Source organism: Populus euphratica, unplaced genomic scaffold, assembly GCF_000495115.2.
Source record: "Populus euphratica unplaced genomic scaffold, PopEup_1.0 scaffold28.1, whole genome shotgun sequence".
NCBI classification, from domain to species: domain Eukaryota; kingdom Viridiplantae; phylum Streptophyta; class Magnoliopsida; order Malpighiales; family Salicaceae; genus Populus; species Populus euphratica.
Window position 1 is genome coordinate 1,293,367 of NW_011499862.1, and position 20,382 is coordinate 1,313,748.

At 32.4% G+C, this 20,382-nt stretch overlaps 3 protein-coding genes and 1 long non-coding RNA gene across 4 annotated transcripts; 2 read left to right on the forward strand and 2 right to left on the reverse strand.

The window, feature by feature from the left end:
- Positions 1 to 776: 776 nt before the first annotated feature.
- On the reverse strand, positions 777 to 4,189 carry LOC105125120 (uncharacterized). Its single transcript, XR_842185.1, has 3 exons — positions 3,860 to 4,189; positions 1,684 to 1,845; positions 777 to 1,592 (listed from the first exon to the last, which is right to left on the reverse strand). It is a non-coding gene; the product is annotated as an uncharacterized LOC105125120 (long non-coding RNA).
- Positions 4,190 to 4,935: 746 nt separating this feature from the next.
- Positions 4,936 to 6,544, reverse strand: LOC105125121 (F-box protein PP2-B15-like). The gene is made up of 3 exons (XM_011025423.1): positions 6,169 to 6,544; positions 5,952 to 6,070; positions 4,936 to 5,846 (listed from the first exon to the last, which is right to left on the reverse strand). The coding sequence occupies exons 1-3, from the start codon at positions 6,442 to 6,444 to the stop codon at positions 5,378 to 5,380; spliced, it is 864 nt and encodes a 287-aa protein (XP_011023725.1). The 5' UTR covers positions 6,445 to 6,544; the 3' UTR covers positions 4,936 to 5,377.
- A 5,344-nt stretch (positions 6,545 to 11,888) lies between these two features.
- RGTB1 (RAB geranylgeranyl transferase beta subunit 1) lies at positions 11,889 to 15,533 on the forward strand. The gene is made up of 10 exons (XM_011025424.1): positions 11,889 to 12,000; positions 12,142 to 12,195; positions 12,294 to 12,444; positions 12,594 to 12,710; positions 13,057 to 13,123; positions 13,247 to 13,395; positions 13,947 to 14,080; positions 14,163 to 14,261; positions 14,379 to 14,454; positions 15,045 to 15,533. Exons 2-10 carry the CDS (start codon positions 12,142 to 12,144, stop codon positions 15,137 to 15,139), a joined length of 942 nt encoding a protein of 313 aa, XP_011023726.1. The 5' UTR covers positions 11,889 to 12,000; the 3' UTR covers positions 15,140 to 15,533.
- A 427-nt stretch (positions 15,534 to 15,960) lies between these two features.
- LOC105125124 (Tetratricopeptide repeat (TPR)-like superfamily protein) lies at positions 15,961 to 19,640 on the forward strand. The gene is made up of 8 exons (XM_011025425.1): positions 15,961 to 16,446; positions 16,518 to 16,584; positions 16,684 to 16,723; positions 16,986 to 17,118; positions 17,480 to 17,551; positions 18,318 to 18,398; positions 19,100 to 19,161; positions 19,243 to 19,640. The coding sequence occupies exons 1-8, from the start codon at positions 16,153 to 16,155 to the stop codon at positions 19,307 to 19,309; spliced, it is 816 nt and encodes a 271-aa protein (XP_011023727.1). The 5' UTR covers positions 15,961 to 16,152; the 3' UTR covers positions 19,310 to 19,640.
- The last annotated feature ends 742 nt before the right edge of the window (positions 19,641 to 20,382 follow it).

Sequence of the window (20,382 nt, forward strand, 5' to 3'; positions counted from 1 at the left end):
TTTCTTGATTTTATGGGAAGGGGAATCCTTTTGAAAAAAATCTTTCTATCTTAGAATACAAACACTTTTATTAGCATTCTAATGTTGATACATGATGTTTTTTTCTAGAAAAGAAATTTGTATTTAATTAATTTAATGTTTATATTTATATTCCGTATTATTATATTTTTTTAAGTTTTTTATTTTAAAAAATATTATTTCTAATTTATATTTAGTATTATTATGGTTTTTTATATATAAATAATTATAATACTTTTTTGGCAGCAGCACAATGAATAAAATTAAGTATGTTACTAATGCTAATACTGATGACTACTAAAAGAATTATATAATTTTTAATTTAATAATTATATAATTATTAACTTCAGAATCTATAAAATTAATTAAAATAAATATAAAATTTGAACATCTATATTAATTAAAAAAAAAATATACTATTAACGCAGCCCATCATCAACAACTCATAAAGCTCATCAAAATATTGTGGAAAGGCCCATATACGTCTTGAAGCTTGCTTCGGGCTTCGTCTCCTTCCCTGCATCAAACCTGGCAGGTTTTTCGGTGAGCCATTTTCGCTGTTAAAGTAAATTTGACAAGAGCCATAGATAGAACTTCCACTCCCCCGTTTAAGAATTTGAAGTGGTAGCCAACTTGAAATCGGTCAACTAGTTTGAATTTACTTAATAAATTAGAGTCATTGTAGATTTATTTAATTATTAACATTAAAATCTCAAAGAATTAATTAAGATGTATATAAAATACGTTCATATAATTACCAAAAAAAGAAGAAGAAGAATTTGAAGTAGCCCGAGCTTCCTTGGGCTCCAGAATTCAGAAGACAAAATACAAAAAATCCAAACAGACTGAAGAACATGAAGGAAAATGTCACAAAAACATGCCCCAGAATCCTTGGGGTTCTCAAATGAGAATGTTTTGGAGCAATTTCAACACTGTGGTCGAGAACACACTCAACAGTACTGTGCTTCAGAGATCATTTGGGCAACATTTTCTGGAAATTCATGCCCATGATAATTATAATTTCTAGCCTTCAACTTTACTGTCACCATTATGGCTTTATATATCTTTGCTGCCAATTATATGGGACAGTATTTTGATCAAAACACAATTTGAGGTTATCAACTCACAATCTGGGCAAGAATTAAGCTCAAACCTTCACCATTTTCTTAGGCCTAAGCTCAATTCCTTCAACAATAAGCTCACCTTTCAAATGCTCACCAGGCACCTCTCTTTGGCACATCTCCACTTCCTTAGCATCACCCCCATCATTGTAAAAACTCCCCAGTTCAATCTCAATACATTCATCTTCACGTTCTTGAAGGTAATTACATCCTTCCACTTCATGAATTTTTGATCTTAAAGTTCTGGTCCTACTCAAGAAACAAGCTTGTTTATTTTTTGTCTTGGCGCCGGCGTAAATAAACCTTGCCAAGTGATTTGAAGTTGCCACCTTCTTCTGATATTTGTGATTGTAGAGTGTCTAATCCATAAGCTCGACCAGTAAATTTAACCATTAGATAGGCCCCATATATTGTTTTTGGAGATAGCATCTCGGTATTGATTCTGCCATGGATCTGTAACCAACAAATTGCTCTAAGTTCAACAACTTCTGAAAATCTGAAAAAAAATAAAAAAATCAAACCATGCTTGGTTTAAAATATTAACTATGGTGGTGATTTTCTTCTGAAAATTATGGTGAAGCGTAAACTTGACTGGCTGTGGGGTTTCCAGGAGCAGTAGAGAGAATTGTTAGCCCCCGTAATTGAAAGCTCCCTTTCACTCAAAATGTAGCATTTCTTACCTGTTGAATTTTCCAATGAGATTCTTCTGTTCATCATAAAAGGGAAATAATTATTACCATTTTATATCAATCATGCAAAATTACATTTTCATGATATTCAAGCTATTGAATTTGCAAGAGTATCATTGATTTTCAAATAAAAAGGCTAGAGTTGAATGGGAGAAAAAAAGAAGCTTAAGCTGGCAACGGTCAAACTCAGGAAAATATTTAAATTTAGAATAAGCTTTGGAATTATCAACCATCTTGATTCCACTCAAGAACAATTGAATTCAAAAACTGATTTTTACACATTAAAACTGATTTTTTTTTCCTGGTGAGCTTGAAGGCCTAAAGAGCCATTCGAATTCAAGCTGGTGTGCTGTAAAAAAAAAAAAAAAACTTATAGCCTCCCCGACGATTTACTGTGCAAAAACATTTTAATTAAGCCCACATATGCATCCACAGGCAATGGAACAAATATGAATTCTGAAGGCTAGAATTCATATTTGCTCCACTGCCTGTGCATCCAAATTCGGCTTGGCAGTGCTGTCAACTGTGGTATTTTTCTTTCTCCAAGCTAAAGATTGATCCATACATCCTGTGCATGGATCACCAAGCTTGAGAAAAACTGTCCTAAAATCTTTGATAATATTATTGGAAATTAATATATTCTTAAACTAATTAAAAGTAATTATTGATTTGGTCGGCAGAATGTAATAAAATGCAACTTGATAGAAAAAGAAAAGTTAATTATTTTGTTTTTCTATTATATTGTATTTTAATACATTCTACCACACATTGTCATTGTTTTTTATAAAGTAGTTTAAGCATTGAAAAAAGTATGGCATGATTCTATCAGTTTGTGCATGTATCTTGATTATGTCGGTAGGAAAATTATATGGTGTTTAAAAAATAATTAGTAATATTTTATTAATTATTTTATGGATATACTTTGAAAAAAAAAATTCAAAGAGAAAACTAAAACCATAATCCACTAAATATAATAAAAATATCTCTATATAATAATTTTTTTTCTTAGTTGTATTATTTTTTTAAAAAATTAAATCTAGAGAGTAACTAATAAAATACTACTATTTATTCCTTCAGTATTATAAATTTTTCAGTTCATATGTATTTTTTAGTTCAAAATCTTTTTTGTATTTTATAATTTTTCAGCATTCTTAACATTTTATTTAATTTTTATTTTTAAACGCACTATAATTTTTAGATGAATTCAAAACCTCCCTAGATTTTCTCTTTTATCATTTTCAATTTAAGATTTTTTTAAAAAAAAATCAATTATGTTCATTAACTTTTTTATTAAACTTTAAATGCCATCACATAATTTTAATCTAACCCCCATTTTAAAGTCGATTGTATCAGCCCTTTTCATTCCCCCCCTAAAATTTGCTGCCCTTTTCACTTTCTTAATCATAATCAAGAACATTAAATTTGCTAGAAAAAGAAAAAAAGCATGGTCTACAGCATTGTTTTAATATTTTATTAAAAATTAAAACTAGGATCAATCCTCCCAAATCATAATCTAGATCTTATCTTATATTCATCACAAATTAAGTTTTAAAACTATAATCAATATTTTTGAATTTCCAGGAAAAAAAATCAGTTTTACATACTACAACCATTTTCAATTTTTGTAAGTCTAATTTTCAACCCTTTAATTTGATCATTTATTTTAATCAACTTTCGGATTTCCCCGACTCTTACCTGCTGGCTTGTAGCCTTTCAATACTCTATTACTACAACTAATGGTAGTATATATTCTGATTATGCACATTAATTAATATTGTTAGTAATTTATAATTATCTTAATTTGACAATGTAATGTAAAACCCTCACTACTATGCTTCCAAATCAAGCTATGAATATCAACCACCCTACACTGAGATTTGAAAAATTTTATGTATTAAATTCTAACTTAAACTTTGTTTATCTACGCGATCAACCATGTTGATATATTTTTTCTTTGTCAAATAAATAAATAAATAAATACATATATATATATATGAAAAAAAAAAAGAGCTATGCTCAAACTAACTTTACCTTTCTACTCCCATCAATTAAATATGGGCTACATAACCTGAAAAACAACTCCTTTTTTGAAGAGTAATTAGGCAATGGGAATGCTAATCTGGAAAGAATATCTTCTTAATCTCTGCCACGCTGTGTCTGACTCAGATTAGGACCTAACCAATAACGTGGAAACAGGGGAAGCACATCGAGCATCACGAGGAGAAGCAGATGATATCATGTGTGAAAACAAAATCTTCAGGCAACAGATCCAAGTTCATAGGGTTTTTTTATTATAAAAAAAAAATCTAGACAAATGCTGGACAGTCTACAAAGGGACAAGAAATGGGTCTTGAAAAGAATGTACAGAATATTGCTGGGTTTTATTTTATTGTTTCATGCATCGAAGAGCATGGCAGTATTTATAGCACACACAAGTCAATTTATATCGTTATTGTGACGACATTTTTCTTGTTTGTTCTTGTCATGACGACATGAATTGAACACATGAGGACATCTCTGGGCATCTAAGGTTCACGTGTTCATGGATTGAATTCTCTTTATAGAAGCCATGAGCAATTTTAACAATGGATAATCACAGCAACCCTCTTATAATTTTATGTGAATTTTATTTTTTTCTCTATCTAAGAGTCAATTCGTTGAGGTAGACCTCTATAATGATTTTAAATTAATCATCAGATATATTTTTTAAAATGAAAAGTTATTTAGAATTAAAATTTACACAAATTCATAATTATTTTATTTGAGTTTTTACTTTAATTAAACAAAGGAAGATGATAAAACTATATCCATCATCATTACTACTCGATTAAAAAAAAAACACTAATTACAGAATCACTTTAAATTCAAAAAACTTAAAATTGTAAACGAGATATATTCAATGATTTTATATCAACTCAATGATTTGTTTCAAATGGAGAAAATTATAAGTCATAAATATTACAAGTTAGTTAGGAAATGTATATTTGATATTATGATAGTTTTTATTGTTGTGATTTGAAAAAAATAGATTTAAGAAAATAAACAAATTATAGCTATTTTATAATCAAGATTTTAATAGATAATTTTTTGTGGGACTCGTACAAAAATACTGAAATATGCATTAATTAATTAAATAGAGATTCAACTACACCGCACCATGTTACCAAATGTAACTTAGTTAAGTGGGATAGCTTCATGAACAAAAAGAGATCCAAGTGGTATGTAATTCCTTGTGATGTCAAGCAAATGACTGGTTGCATTGTATTCGGAACATGAAAAAGGAAAGAATCAATAGAGAGTCTAGATACATCGATGGAACAAGAAGCAACAAACCTATACACATAATTTTACTTTACTTTTTCTCTTGGTATGCAGGAATCAAATGAAAGAATCAAATGTTGATAAAAAAAAAAAAAAAAGATAGCACAAAACTTTAGCATTTTGTTGTCTTCTTGATCTTTAATCTTTATCCCCTTTGAAGGAAAAGTAGCTGATTTGAAAAGGAATTTAATGGAACAGTATCTACTAACAAAAATATTCATATTTTTGTTAGTGTTTAGGCCTCACTTCAATCCCTTCAATGATAAGTCCACCTTTCAAATGATGACCTTTTACTTCCATCAAACTCATCTTTACTTCCTCATCGTTTTCACCACTGAAGAACTCTCCCAGCTCAATCTCCAACCACCCATCATCTCTTTCACTTGGGACTCTTCCTTCCCCTTCCGCCACCCTTGATTCTAATACCTGCATGCGATTCCCATAAAACAGGCTCTCCATCTGTTTTTTCCTGGCATGTTCTTTGGCAAGACGTAAATAGGCTGTGTTTCTTGATCCTTGATTATTACCTACCTCAACTGATATCTCTGATGGCATTAAATCAAGCCCATATGAACGATCAGTGATTTTTAGAACAAGATATGCTCCATATTTTGTGTTTGGGGTTAACATTTGAGTCTTAATCATGCCTACAATCTCTAGCCAACACATTGTTCTAAGCACAGCCACTTCAGAGAACCTGGAACAAAGGAAGAAAGCGAACTGTAAATATATATATCAATGCACACACCTGCCTTTGTTTTAAGCTGGCTCTCGAGATAATTAATTAAGAAAGAAAATCGACCTTGATTCAGGTAGAGAAGCCCAGTGCCAATACAGGGATTCATCGCTCCATGTTATGTGAAGATCTCTTGCAGATAGCATAAAGGATTTCCTGCCTGATGATCTCTCTAACTTGAAGCTCTGCATCAGAAAATATATGAGATATGATGTTAAGATTAAATAAATCCTATCTCTTAAAGTTATGCTTTACCCATTTTAATAGGATAAGTAATCTTTACCTTTCTGCCACCATCTATGAGAAGAGAGCTGCAAAGAAGAAGAAAAAGCTCTTTCTTTGAAGAAAACTTGAAAGGGACCATTGACCTTGAGACTATATCTTGATAATCAGTAGGTAAAAATCTTTCCCAAACTACATCAGAATCTGCAGCTGCTTGAAATATAGTTGAAACCAATGAAGACTTGCATGCATCTTGTGGAGATGTAAAGGAGAGAATTGTAGAAACACAGCCTTCTGGCAATATGTTAAACTCATGACGATCCATTAAGCCCTCCATGATTTGCTAATCAAGTTAATTTCTTGAAAGGAAAGAATGAATGACAAAAGCTCAGACTTTAGGCACTGATGTCTTTGTCTTGTTCTATAAGATGTGATTGTGGTTTAGCCTAAAGAATGAATGACAAAAGCTCAGACTTTGGGCACTGATGTCTTTGTCTTGGTCTATAAGATGTGATTGTGGTTTAGGTGCAGCTCTCCTTGAGTTTATATACAGAATTGCAAGTGGTAGGGTCTTGGCTTAATTAATTAATTAAAAAAACACAATTGTGAAGTCTATGCTTTTGAATTTAATTTCCAACCCCAATTCTGAGAAACATGTAAAAAAATATGTAATGTGGTATGTGAGGTATTGGTAAGAGGATTCAAGTATAGTACTTGATCGCACAAAGAGACAATATAAAGGAGTTATTGTCAATGAATATTATTATAAAAAAAATTGAAAAAAAAAAGTTATGTTGTTTGTAGAAAATTATGCTATGTTCTTGCAAAGGACAAGTATTACTTAGATGGGTTTTTACTTCTGTAAAAACTCTTCAAGAATATTTTATAAGAGAGAGAAAAAAAAAAACTGAGTTTCTATGAGAATCTAATCATATATCGGAACCTTGAATGTAACTACAAAACATCTCTCTTTTATTTTTGATTTTCTTCAACGCACACGTTGTTTAAGAATCAGTGATCAAGTCTTTGTTTCTTCATATATAATTCATCACCAACATCATATTGGTCATAGGTTTTAGGACACCTGTACGCGTTATCGAAAAAGCTAAGAACAGCAGTTCCCGTGTGCTCTAGAATGGAACCATATGCCTCTTGTTCAATCCTAGTACCACGTTTTATGATTCAGAATTTACAAAGTTGGGGTTGACGTTGAAAAGGTTGACCTAGAAATTCTAGTCTGGTATTGGATGGCACGCCATAATAGATATTAGCCAGTCTAACATGGCCTCAAAACAACCAAGGCCATCCACCAAACCCACTTGGTACTCACTTGTTCATACCCTTTTCTGCCTGGATTATTGCCTCACCTGTCATTATCCACAGCCCCCCCCACTGATTTTCAAAAATTGTGTTTTCTTTTATATATATGCCTGCCTTGACTAGAATCTTAGCAAGCTTTTTGTTTAATTTATCAGATGAGAAACTCATGTATGAGTTGGTTGGGTCCTGATTTATAATCATAGTGCAAATTGTTAATCCTTTATTAATCTAAAATATGATCCAGATTATGTAGATGAAAAATCTCAAGATTTTTTTATTAAAATAATATTTTTAAATTAAAAAAAATAAATCGATCTAGCTGACCAATAGTAAATCAAAATCAGGTTAAATCTAAATCATTAGAGTCTTATAGCTACTAATTTAATATATCTACGAGGGATTTGCTTTATTCGTTTAATTTATCATGAATTACGAGAAATTCTTTTAGCATAAATCAATGCTTTTTATTGAAACGTTGATTAATCTAGTAAATTAATTTACGGGTAATGTTTAATTAATTTTACATTAGTTTCCTAACTGGTTAATGTAATGGATCTGCTTAATTTATATCCAGCCTTAGTTAACAAGAGCTCCATATTAACGATAAAAATTATAAAATGGTGATAAGAGTAGCTTTTGGTCTGTTACTTGTTAATTAAGCAGCTAATTACTTGATTAGTAGTGAAGTATTGGATAAGTGTTGATTGCATGTTTACCCTTTCGTTGTCACGCGTACCACCAGAGCTTCAGTTGGTGTTCAAAAATGGCTGCTTGGTGAGCCATAGCTAGTCACCAAAATTTGACAGACTGTAGATGAAGGAATAGTCAACTTCATAAGAACAACCGTGTTTGCCTTAATTGAAGTATTTATTACACCTTTGAAAGATGCAAGAGCAATAAGTAGGTAATTATCCTATGGTCAATTTCCATTTAACAGGATAGTTAATCAAGGAGAGGCTGGTCTGTTTTTAGCAAAAATAATAAATAAATAGACTTTAGTTTATCAATCTACTCATTAAAATTCATTCGATATATTCATCTTTATCTTCAAGAAAACTAGACTTGATTAGCTACCTTGACTACTAATTAGACAAAAAATAACTTATCCAGATTAATGATTACTTCGAGACGACCTCCTTTCCAATTCCTTTGTTCTTTGTGGCTGGGTAGCTTTACCATAGTGATTTAAGTTTGTTTAGCATTGCTTTTAATATTTTTTAAAATTTATTTAACATTGCGTTACAATCCTGTTCTTAAAGATTTCTAATTTTTTTAATTTAAAATTAAAAAAATATTTTAAAAAATACAGTGTGAAACGCTTTCTTAATCAGAGTGGGGTTCAAGATTAGCAGGCCACCGAATTTTGACAACACTTGAAGTAAAAAAAAGTAAACTTTATAAGAAGGATAGCACCGTTGTTTGTGCTATCCTTCTTATAAAGTTTGCTGATTTAGAGCACATAGAAAATATTATGTTTGTGGACTGTGACAAGACCTGCCATGGATCCCCCATTGTGATAGATTTCACTGTGGAAAGCCAGCCTCCGGTTTCGGTAGTTTAACGGCACCCTCCACTTTAATATCCTTTCACTGTATTATATTACCTTTGATTTGATTTAAGCCCATTAAAAGTAAACTGGTTTGAAAATATATTTTATTTTTATTTATAATATAAAGTATTTTTACATGAGCTTGTGAGGAAGTTTTTGTTTGGGGTTGTCTGTTCTTAAACATATATCTTTCAAGAGAATAAATTCTTTTCAATATTAATCCAACATTTTAATAAATAATAATAATAATAATAATAGTTACTAGATTAACGGCATCACACTGTACTTTAAAAGTTGTGGAAAAAACATTATAAAGATATTAAGAATATAAACTTATTATATTATTAACCATATCATAAATATATAATTGTCACTAAAAGCTTTGTTTTTTTTTTATTTTTAATTAAAAGTGTTGTTTAGTTTAATTTAATTGTTAAATTTAATATTATTGAATCTGACTAGTAATCAAATCCAAAAAAAATATTATTTATATATATAGAATATTTGAACTATGAACTACAATATAAACATATAATATTTACATTGAAGATAATACTGAGATGTTTTCTTTACTATTTTTAATAAAAAAAATATTGTTAGATTTTATTTTGATACTATTTAACATTCTTGAGTCTGGTTGAGTAGCCCTACCAATAAATTGCCTTGTGAATTAAATCCAAGACTTTTTAGGTTTAATTCTAGCTCCACAACCAGATATAAGATGAAGCATCCTATAGAGTAGATTGTTTATAATATAGATAATATTATAGTACCGAGCAACATTGTTTTTGCTATTTATAGTAAAAAAAAATGTTATTAGATATAACTTGACTATCATCCAGTACTCTTAAATCGTAGCTCTATTTAATGCTACCATCCAATATTCTTAAATCGTAGCTCTATTCAATGCTATTTGGGCCGCCAAACTCAATTGCCTTCCAGTCGGTCCAATGCTATTAAATATGATATTTTTATCAGATTCAAGGCTCCTCGAACTTAGCTCTGCAGTCAGGTACAATGGCATTTGAATCTCACTCTGCAGCTAGATCTTAAAAAAGAAATATATAAGGGGGCATTTGCTATAAATGTCAATGCAACTTGCCCACTAGAGTGCATTATCACACGTCTTTGTCGACTGAAGTGACGCATTGCGTATTTTTTTTGAAAAAAATAAACAAACAAAAATATTTTTGCATTAACGTGGGCCTGCGACCGTTGTTTTTAAGAGTATTTTTAAATTAAAATAATATTTTTTATTTTTAATAGTAATATATTAAAATAATTTAAAAATATTAATTGAATTTTTTTGAATAGTAAATTTATCAATTATAACGCAAAAACAATTACTCAATCAAAATCATGAATTGTGTACATATTCATAGGTCAACCTCGGACAGGAAACCAGCCAGCCATTGCTGACCACGAGCTCTTTTCTGTTCTTCTTATCCCCCACCTGCACTTTCCTTGGAAAATTCTGTGTTCATTCTGTAGATGTTTGTTTTTTTAAAAAAATATATTAATTTTTTAAAATTTATTCTTAATATTAGAATATTAAAATGACTCAAAAAAATTTTAAATCTTTATAAACTGCCATTTGAAGCAAACTCCCAGACTTTATCTTAATGAAGATAAACTTAAATAATTTTTATATCCTCTAGTCTTGACATGAATGATTTGATTTTTATTGTTGGAAAAACATGAACGAGACTTAGTCTTCATTGCAAGCAAGTTGTTTCTGTTGTATAATGTTTAATAATCTATGATATTTTTTCTTTTTTATATTAAAAAATAATAGTAGTAATAATAATGAGATGGATGTGATAGTTAAAATAATTAGATAATATTATAAGTAAATTTATTTATAAAATATTTTATTAAAAAAAAGCATTAAAATAACAAAATTAGAGGGAAGGTTGCCCTCTGCCCCTGAGAATTTTAAGTTTATCAATTTTACCCATTTGTTTTTAATTTTAATGCACTTGTTTTTCATCTATAATATTTTTCTTTTTTCTGTTTACTTTCTACGTGTGAGTTAATCCCTCACTTTCCTCCTTCAATTAGGTTAATATTTTCTTATTTTGAATCAAAATAACAAAATTAATCAGAAAAAATATTCCATAAAAATAAAACAGGTTATTTTCTAGATCAAGGAGAATTCATAAATAGCTAAAAAATAATAATTATTCACGAAATCTTATTTGATTGAAAATAATTGTAGTCATAGAGATGCAATTTAAAATGTTGTCTTTGGGTATGGGTATTTAAGTTTCTTCCCATTGGTATCATATTCACTAACTTAATCTATGAGCAACATGGTTTATGTAATCTATCTATAATTTTAATTCATTCTCCCTTACCCAAAAAAATAATATAGATTCTAATATATTCCAGCATATTAAAAAATAAAATGCATGCACAAAGCATTTAATAAATAAATAAATGAATCCTACTTTCTTAGTAATTTCCCATTTTTCAATTCCGATTTTCCATTTTTCAATCTGATATTTTGGCTCTCCAAAATTCTTATTAATTTTTTAAAAAACTATTTCTATATTTTCCTGATCTTTCTCATTATTTCTAACGTTTTTGTTTTTTGAAAGTTTGAAGTCTAAAATTCTATGCTATTGGCATGTATTTACATTTTATGAAAAAAATGATAAAATCATATAGGAGAGATCACATTAATAAAAAAAAAATACAGTAAAGGATATAAATAAATAAAATTAAAATATAAAATTAAAAATAGAAAGAAGAAATAAAGTGCAATTAATCTAATAAACATTTTCCTTTTCTCTATTTTCATGATGTTGTTTTCCTACCGTGTAATGGGCCAATCTTGCTCAAAGTAATTGCTGCAAACAAACCCACATAAAAAATCTTCACACATTAAATGGGCCTCCATGAGCCCAAAAAACATAAAAAAGAATAGGCCATAAAAGATTCTAGCTTAGCTTCTCTGATCTCTCGCCCTCCCCGGTCCCCATCTCCCTCCCTCCCTCTGATTCACCACCAAGATTTCCACTGGTAACTCTCCTTTTCTAGCTTACATCACTTTTCATCTGTTTATTTCTGCAGAATAAACTTGTGGGTTGTTGTCAAAATTTAATTTTCTTAGTTTCTGAACTTGTAAAGACCTCAACTTGACCAATTGTATGATCATGACAGATGGGAGAGTTAGTGGTTGATAAACATGTTAAATACATTTTATCAGTTGAAAAGGTTTGTTTTTCACTATAAGTATTTGTCTTTTTTTATTTTTGTGTGTAATAAAGTTACTAAAGTTTGAATCTTTTGGTTATGTTCCATTGTGGGCGTAGAGAAAGGATAGTTTCGAATCGGTGGTGTTGGAGCATTTAAGAATGAATGGAGCGTATTGGGGATTGGCTACTTTGGATCTTTTAGGAAAGCTTGATGCTTTGGATTCAAATGAAGTTATTGAATGGATCATGAAGTGCCAACATGAGTCTGGTTTGTCAAGAACTTGACTTTGTTTGCTTTCATTAATTACCAATCTCATTTATCTGCTCTTACATATTTGTCATGTAACTTGGAAGATAAACAAGTAAAAAGATTGAATCCTTACAGTAAGACGGGTGGTGTTGCTATTTGTTATGCAGGTGGATTTGCTGGTAATATTGGGCATGACCCCCATATGCTGTATACCCTTAGTGCTGTACAAGTTTTGGCCCTTTTTGATAAGCTAAATGTTCTGGATGCTGATAAAGTTGCAAATTGTATCCTTATTTGGTTTTCTTTAGTGAGCTTTGGGATTGTTCGTCCTTTATTTGAGATTTTGTTTATTAGGAACTCATCATTCGCTGCAATTTAGTTCACATAAAGAGTAAGTACATTATAATATGGCAACTTCGTTGTGTTGTTTACATAAATAGCTGTTTAGTTCACTAAAGTACCAATTGTTTGAAATTTAATGTTGTCCTCGCTTTTTTTTATTGAATGAACATTCATTTTTTGGGTCGATGACTTAAAAAAAATATGAGGCTAACAGAATTGAGATATTAAGCATACCAATTCAACATATCACAGGCCATCCATATCTTGGTTTGCTCAACTTTATGCCAGATATTAGTGGGCTGCAAAATGAAGATGGATCGTTTTCTGGGGACGAGTGGGGAGAAGTAGACTCTCGGTATTCTTTCTACCAGTCCCTTCTATCTGAGCTAATCAGCTTCTCATGCTTTTTGGAATGAGTAGTTATACTTGTAAAACATTATCTCACAGGCCAGTTCTTTTCATCTTTTTTTTCCTCCAGGTTTTCATATCTTGCAATATGTTGTCTGTCTATTTTGCATTGTCTGGATAAAATAAACATGGAGAAGGCAGTGAATTACATTGCAAGTTGCAAAAATGTGGATGGAGGATTTGGATGCACTCCTGGCGGAGAGTCTCATGCTGGCCAGAGTATGTTCCACATCACACTTGGAATTTTATTCTGAAACATAAGAGCAGAATTTTCACCCTTCAGTTTCGTAGTCTTGGGTGACGATTAAAACTGCATCCATGATCCACCATGTGAACCTGCATCATTTTGATCATTTATTTGGTAAAAGAAGTGCCTGTTGATCACCAACGTTTTGATATTTGTACTCAATCAAATTTTCTAATTTAGCAATGGAAGGTGAGGTTGTCATAAGCTTTAATTAAAATGAGGTGAGATTAGCAAATAGTTCATTGATTTCTCAAATTATGTTGAAACTCCATCTAGGTGGGAGCTAGTGGAAGAGAATGAAAGCACGAGTAATTGAGTGGTATTTGGAGCTACTAAGTTTGTGTAGACCGCTGCATGAAACTTCATGTTAACTGCAATTAAAAAATTTCTGAATCATTCGATGAAGTTATGTTCTTGAAGACTGCAAATTGGAGTTTGATCACCTTGGATTTTTGATGTTGCATGTCTGGATATAATTTAATTTCAAGTATGTTTATTTTTTTTGTCTTCTTTGTGACTGTAGTTTTCTGTTGTGTGGGTGCTCTGGCTATTACGGGGTCTCTGCATCATGTTGACAAGGACCTCCTTGGCTGGTGGCTATGTGAACGCCAAGTCAAATCTGGAGGTCTAAATGGTCGCCCTGAGAAACTTCCTGATGTGGGTATTTCTTCCAAATACAAGTACCTTTCTCCCAAGATTCTTATTTATTCTTCTGATTATGACTATTTAATCTCTTCAGGTTTGCTATTCATGGTGGGTTCTTTCCAGCCTGATTATGATTGACAGAGTTCATTGGATTAACAAGGACAAGCTAGTTAAGTTCATTTTAAACTGTCAGGTCAGTTTTGAACTGAATGGACTATGGTTATGATTCCAGAATAATCAAGAGAACCATAAGATGTTAATGTTCTAATGAAGATGGCTTTTGCTAATATTTGTTTGTTGAAATTTACAGGATACAGAAAATGGAGGAATTTCAGATAGACCAGAAGATGCTGTTGATGTATACCATACATATTTTGGAGTAGCTGGTAGTTTAATGGCTTTTTATTCCCTCCCTTTTCAAATATTTCTTAAAAGCCACCAGGGCTACTCACTCTTATCTTAAATTCCTGAAGTCAGCATCTTGGACATCTCTTCTGGTTATGTATTTTGTCTTTTCTTCATCTTAGCAAGAGGATCCATATAGCTGGCCCCAACTAGTTTCGATTAAAGCTTTGGCTGTGTTGTCATCTTCTTCATCTAGTAAGACCTTTTGCAAGAGGGGTGAAAAGCTTCAGGCTGCATATTTTATCTAGAACTTCGAGGCTGAATAACTAGATAGCCTTTGAATTGCAATTAGAAACCACCTTTTTCTTTCCCTTAGATTAGGATAATATGGTCTCCTACTAAGCCCCTACCTGATTGTTGATATTCAGTAAAAGAATGGCATGCTCATCCAGTGTAGAATAGCAAGTGGTGTTGTCGGTTATTTCACATTTCACATTTGGCATAGCATCGCATGGTAAAGCACTGTGGTCAATTGTTTCACTTTACTTTTGTGCCATATCCCTGGTTTAATTTTTTATCCATGCTGCAGATGTCATGTTTTCACAGTGTTTTCCTGTTTATTGTGATACAGGGCTTTCGCTTCTTGAATATCCAGGATTGAAAGCCATAGATCCAGCTCATGCTCTACCCGTTGATGTTGTAAACAGGATTTTCTTCCAGAAATAGTTAAGGCAAAAATCATTCAACAAGAACATGCTGATATTACTTTCACTGATCTGTTCACGTCGGAAGTTCTCTTCCAGACGTGCCAACTCCATTCTCTTGTTATTGCTAATAACTCTCGGATCTTCAATGGAACCAGTTTGTCATCATCTTAAACTTCATCGCTGGATGTTTTTCGCTTTATCTTGTATATAACAAGGAAGCGTCACGAATTGGTTGGAAATATGGAAAACTTTAAAGGTTAACATGGATGCTTGACATTTCACTTTATTTTCTGTCACCCAACCAATTAAGTGAGCCCACTAAAACAATTTGGAGGCATGTATTTTGAACCAAGACGATCATATTAACTGGCGGCCGCCATTTACTCTTAGGTTTCACTTTTATTTTCATGTCATTCATTGGTGTTTTGAAAAAGTTATTCAAACGTTGTCAGGAGAGTCTGTTCTTGGATTTTTCTTTTTGTAATTACAAGGAAACTCGAACCTGAATCTTGTCCTTGCAGTGAGTGGGGATATATGACATCTTGGCAATTGAGTTGTAGTTTATTGTCAGGAGAGTTAATTCAAGGATGATTGGCACCTTGAGCTCTGGCTCACAGGATGTCATCTTCAGCACAAACACGTACGGATTTTTTCAAGAACAGTCATGGTCCTCATGGCTGTTTGCATTGGCGCAACCTGGTTACGTGAACCACCTTTGCACATAATTTGTAGAGGCCATCATGTGATTTGCTAGGATGGCTCTATCCTTAGCGCATATGTGTCCAAAGAAACGGTCTTTTCATCAAAAGATTAAAAACCAGCTTTGATGAAATAATGAATTGCCATTCAAAGATTAAATCTCTCAAGTCAAGTTTAAGCCTTACGTTCGGCTACCTTTTAGCTCCTTATCTCTCTCCCAGCAACTTCCCACAGTTAGTCCAAAACCAAAGAAGACAGGAACCCAAACAACCTCAACATTCACAACTTTCAACAGTCAAATTGGTGTACACATTTCAACTGTTACTTCAATCAATGGCTTTAACCCATAACTTAAATCACATGTTTCCCACACCCTCTTTATCCTCGAAACATAAGCACTCTTTAACTACTACACTTCCATTTTCACCGAAAACTCACACCAACTCACACTTCTTCAGCACTAACATTCCTTCAAGAATTCACAACCTGCAAAACCCACTACCAACTTTCACCAGGAGACTGTTTCTCCCTTCAGTGTCTGGCATTTGGGATGCCTTAACAGGAGGCAACAACAATGCCCGTGAAGCTGTTATGGCTATTAGACGTGGAATGCTACTCTTTAGACAGGTTAATTTTGAGTACTTTATCGTTATGGTTTTGTCTGTTCCATTCTAAAATGTTCTGTCGCTGTTGTGAAGGGTGATGCTTTGGGATCTTTAGTGGAGTTTGACAAGGCAATTGAGTTGGATACTCGTCAAAAAGCATGTAAGTTTCTAGGTATTTTGATTGTTTGTTTTCTGAGGGTTGTTGAGAATGTTGATATAATGAGTATAATGATGAAGTTATGTGGTGGCTGTGATTTAGATCTTTGGCAGAGGGGGCTATCACTTTACTATGTTGATAGGTACCAATTCCTTAATGATTGTTTTTCCTTTATTTCTTGTTTGGTTCCCGGGAAAAAATTGGAAAAGAGAATGAATTCTCATTTTCGATATCAATTTGGAAAATTGCCTTATGGGAAAGCCTAATTCAATTAGTCGGCCGCATAATTTTCTTCGCAAATTTTCACCAGTTTCCATGGACACTATTAGGAGAATAAACTGCTTCTTTCTTTGAGTATTTGAGATGAATTTGAAGGGATTGAAATGTGGTGACCAAATCAATAGGTTTGAAGAAGGGGCAGAGCAGTTTCGAATAGATGTTGCACAGAATCCAAATGACACGGAGGAGTCAATATGGTGCTTTCTGTGTGAAGCTCAATTGTATGGAGTTGATGAAGCAAGGAAGCGATTTCTTGAGGTAAGTTACTCTAGAGTGTTTACTGGAGAAAATCACCAAATTATGAGGATAAGTAAGATGGTAATCAAAGCTTTGCTGAAAGGAAGCTTTCTAATAAATGTAATGTGCATAAAAATGGCGCCTCACTTCACCATCTTCCATTGGAAGCTTTCTGATACATGAGAAGCAGCATATATGCATGCTGAGTTCTGACCAGTTGTTCATGGAGTCGTCACAGCAATGTAATTTATATTATGATGCATGTATAGGTTTTGGTTTATAACCAAGAGTGGAGGTAATTGCGCTTGGTAATTTGGTTAACTTATACCAAGGGCATCTATTCACATGTTTTCAAGTGAAGCAGCTTACTAGCTGAATGCAGGTCGGTAGGGATCCAAGACCCGTTATGCGGGAAGCTTATAATATGTTTAAAGATGGTGGTGACCCAGAAAAGGTGTGGACTGTTTATCCAACTCCAATGCTTCTTTTTTGAACTATTTTTGAAGTTTGTAAGGTCGGCCATTCATCTTAATCCTTTTTCTGGGTTAATACGTTTTTGTGATACTATTTGGTGTTCTAATATCTGATTTTATTCAATATTTATTAATGAAGCATTCATTATATTGTATAATGCTTAAGAATCCATATCCATTAGAATACGTTCAAGGATCTGTTCTAAGATATCCCATGTTTAAGAATCCTTTTTTAACGTATACAACCTCAATCATTTCTTTACCATCCTCAATTGAAAGGTCTAAACTAAGCTAGTGGATTGTCAACTGAAGTTTTATGTAATGAAACAAAATCTTCAAGAACAAGGTAAAGGCTGAACTTCAACAAATCACCTCCATCAATGGTTCTTGAATGGAGTCAATTTATCTGGACCATGAGTAATTTTGAAGAGCTTTAGATTCCACTTTATAAATTGTCTATTCAAAGTCTACAGATTACGTACCGTCTATGGACAGTCACTATCACTACTGTGCTCAGTTCCTAGATGGGATTGATTTTCTTCATCTTTTTTTTATTCCAAACATTTATCTTCTAGGATCTATAAGAGTATCAACTTCCTAGAGTGATAGTGCTCAAAACTCTTGATGATGAATAGTTATATTAAGAGATTCCTTATCGGTTATTTTTTTTCTATTTTCTGCATATGGGCCTGCTTGCATTTGTTTGGACTATTGCATCTGACTAAAGCATTGGAATTTTGTTTGCAGTTTGCCACTGCATTTTCAAATGGACAGGGGAATGAGTATTTTTATGCATCTTTATATGCCGGTCTATATCATGAAGCTCAGGTTTGTCCTTAACATGTTAATATAGCGTCCTTTTTATCTGGTTTTTGAAGCCTGCGGAAATTATTTCAGTTTTATTATGAATTGAAAACATCAGGCAGCTAAAAGGGTGCCTGTGATTCTAGAAATATTGCTGCCATAGTTTCAATTATGGCAGGTATAGAATGAGAACTTCCAGTGCCTGACACATCACCATTCCATTTTTACTCGGAAACTATGAACAGAAACCTTGTGCTGATCTTAATTTCAAGACTGATTAGTCAAGTCTCGGGTTGGCAGAAACGGAGCTCAAAAAACAAAGAAACCCGTATTTGACAGTAGTGGTTTCTCTCAATATGAGCTTCTGGATGTCAAAAACAGATGAAAAATCTAGCTTATTTCTCATGATTTTTTTAAGCAACCCTTTTTTTGTCTCTTTAGAGCAGTTTAAATGGGACTTGATTCATTAATTTTTTCTGTAAGATCATTGCTTCGATCCTATAAGACAGCAAGACTTAAATCATCATTATCTGATTTTTGTTTAAAACTCTTTCTGCATTTGGACTTTAATTGAGCCTCTTGGGATTTAATACCAAATCTTGAAACATGATTAGTGGCTCATGTAATTGATGATTTTATACTATAAAAGTGTGTTACTTGCTGTTGTGAGAAAGCTTCGTCATTGCATGGATATGTGCAGCTAATGTTCACTTTCACCTATACAGAAAGAACCAGAGGCAGCCAAAGTTCAAATAATTGCTGCATGTAGGTCTCCTTATGGACAAAGGTATGAATTCTAAATCCATCTACATTTACTAGCACCTCAAAAGCATAGCAGCTTAATTCATGGATGCATTTCTCATTCCAGGTCTGATGATTATATGGCGTCTCTTGCCAAGGTTCACTGTTTATGTCGAAACTGGAGCAGTGACTGAAAAATGTTTAGTTTGATTTTGTAGCAACAAGAAGATCAATAAACACAGGATTGCACATATATTGAGACCATTCATATTAGTTTCTTGTAGTATAGTTTATACTTGAATCCTGCCAAGTTGCTGAACCCTGCAGAATTAACGATTTACATTTCTTTACAGAGGACAAGTCTAGGATGCCAAAGTTTTTTGCTTTGTCGCAATGCCAATACCTATCTAGACCACAGGATTTGCTATTGCTTTCACATCTAGTGGTTCAGATGGTCATCGGCATTGTGAAGATAGGCATTGTAGCAACTCCCTTTTCGTAATAATTCACCATCACTAGTACTTTCAGATTGCAGAGTAGTTTCATGGTCAGAAAGAGAGTTATTACAGATTTGGAAAACTGGATGTTGGAAGTGAAAAGGCTGTAGATTTCTGTTCCGAGTCTGGTTTAAATGGGGTGATAGCTTTATTATTCTTGCAAAAGTAGAACAAAAATACTAGGGCTAATGATTTGTGCCCTCAGTGGGGAAAATAAAATTAAAAAAAAAAGCGCACATGTTTGATCTTGAGGTCTTTTTATTTTATTTTATTTTATTTTATATGAGAGATGCAAGAGGACTCGTGAAAAGAGTTACTTGCAATGGATATCAACGGAGACAGTAAAGATAATTAAGACATGTTTTTCTTTTTTCTTGTTTTGAAAGCATAAAGATTTATTTTAAAGATTGATTTATTTTATATTTTTATTTCCATCTCCTTAACCAAACATGTTTATTATCCATTTTATATCTATTTTATATGTCTGGAAACACTAACTAAAAGCAATTACATGTGTTAAAATTAAATACACTTCTTCTCGATTTATTAAAAATAAGATGTTGGAATTAAAAAAGTCAACAGGAAATATTTCCTCCCATTATATCCTCATAATTGAAACCTGGAAGTATCATAGCCAAGTCAAATGACGAAACTTGCAAGTTTTAACAGCTGGAGGGTTTTGAACAAAAAAGCAACCTTTGCAACATATATTTCCTTTCAAGCAATTCCAATGGACAAAATTTTAGCCACATGTTGCTTCCTGTTCTTAA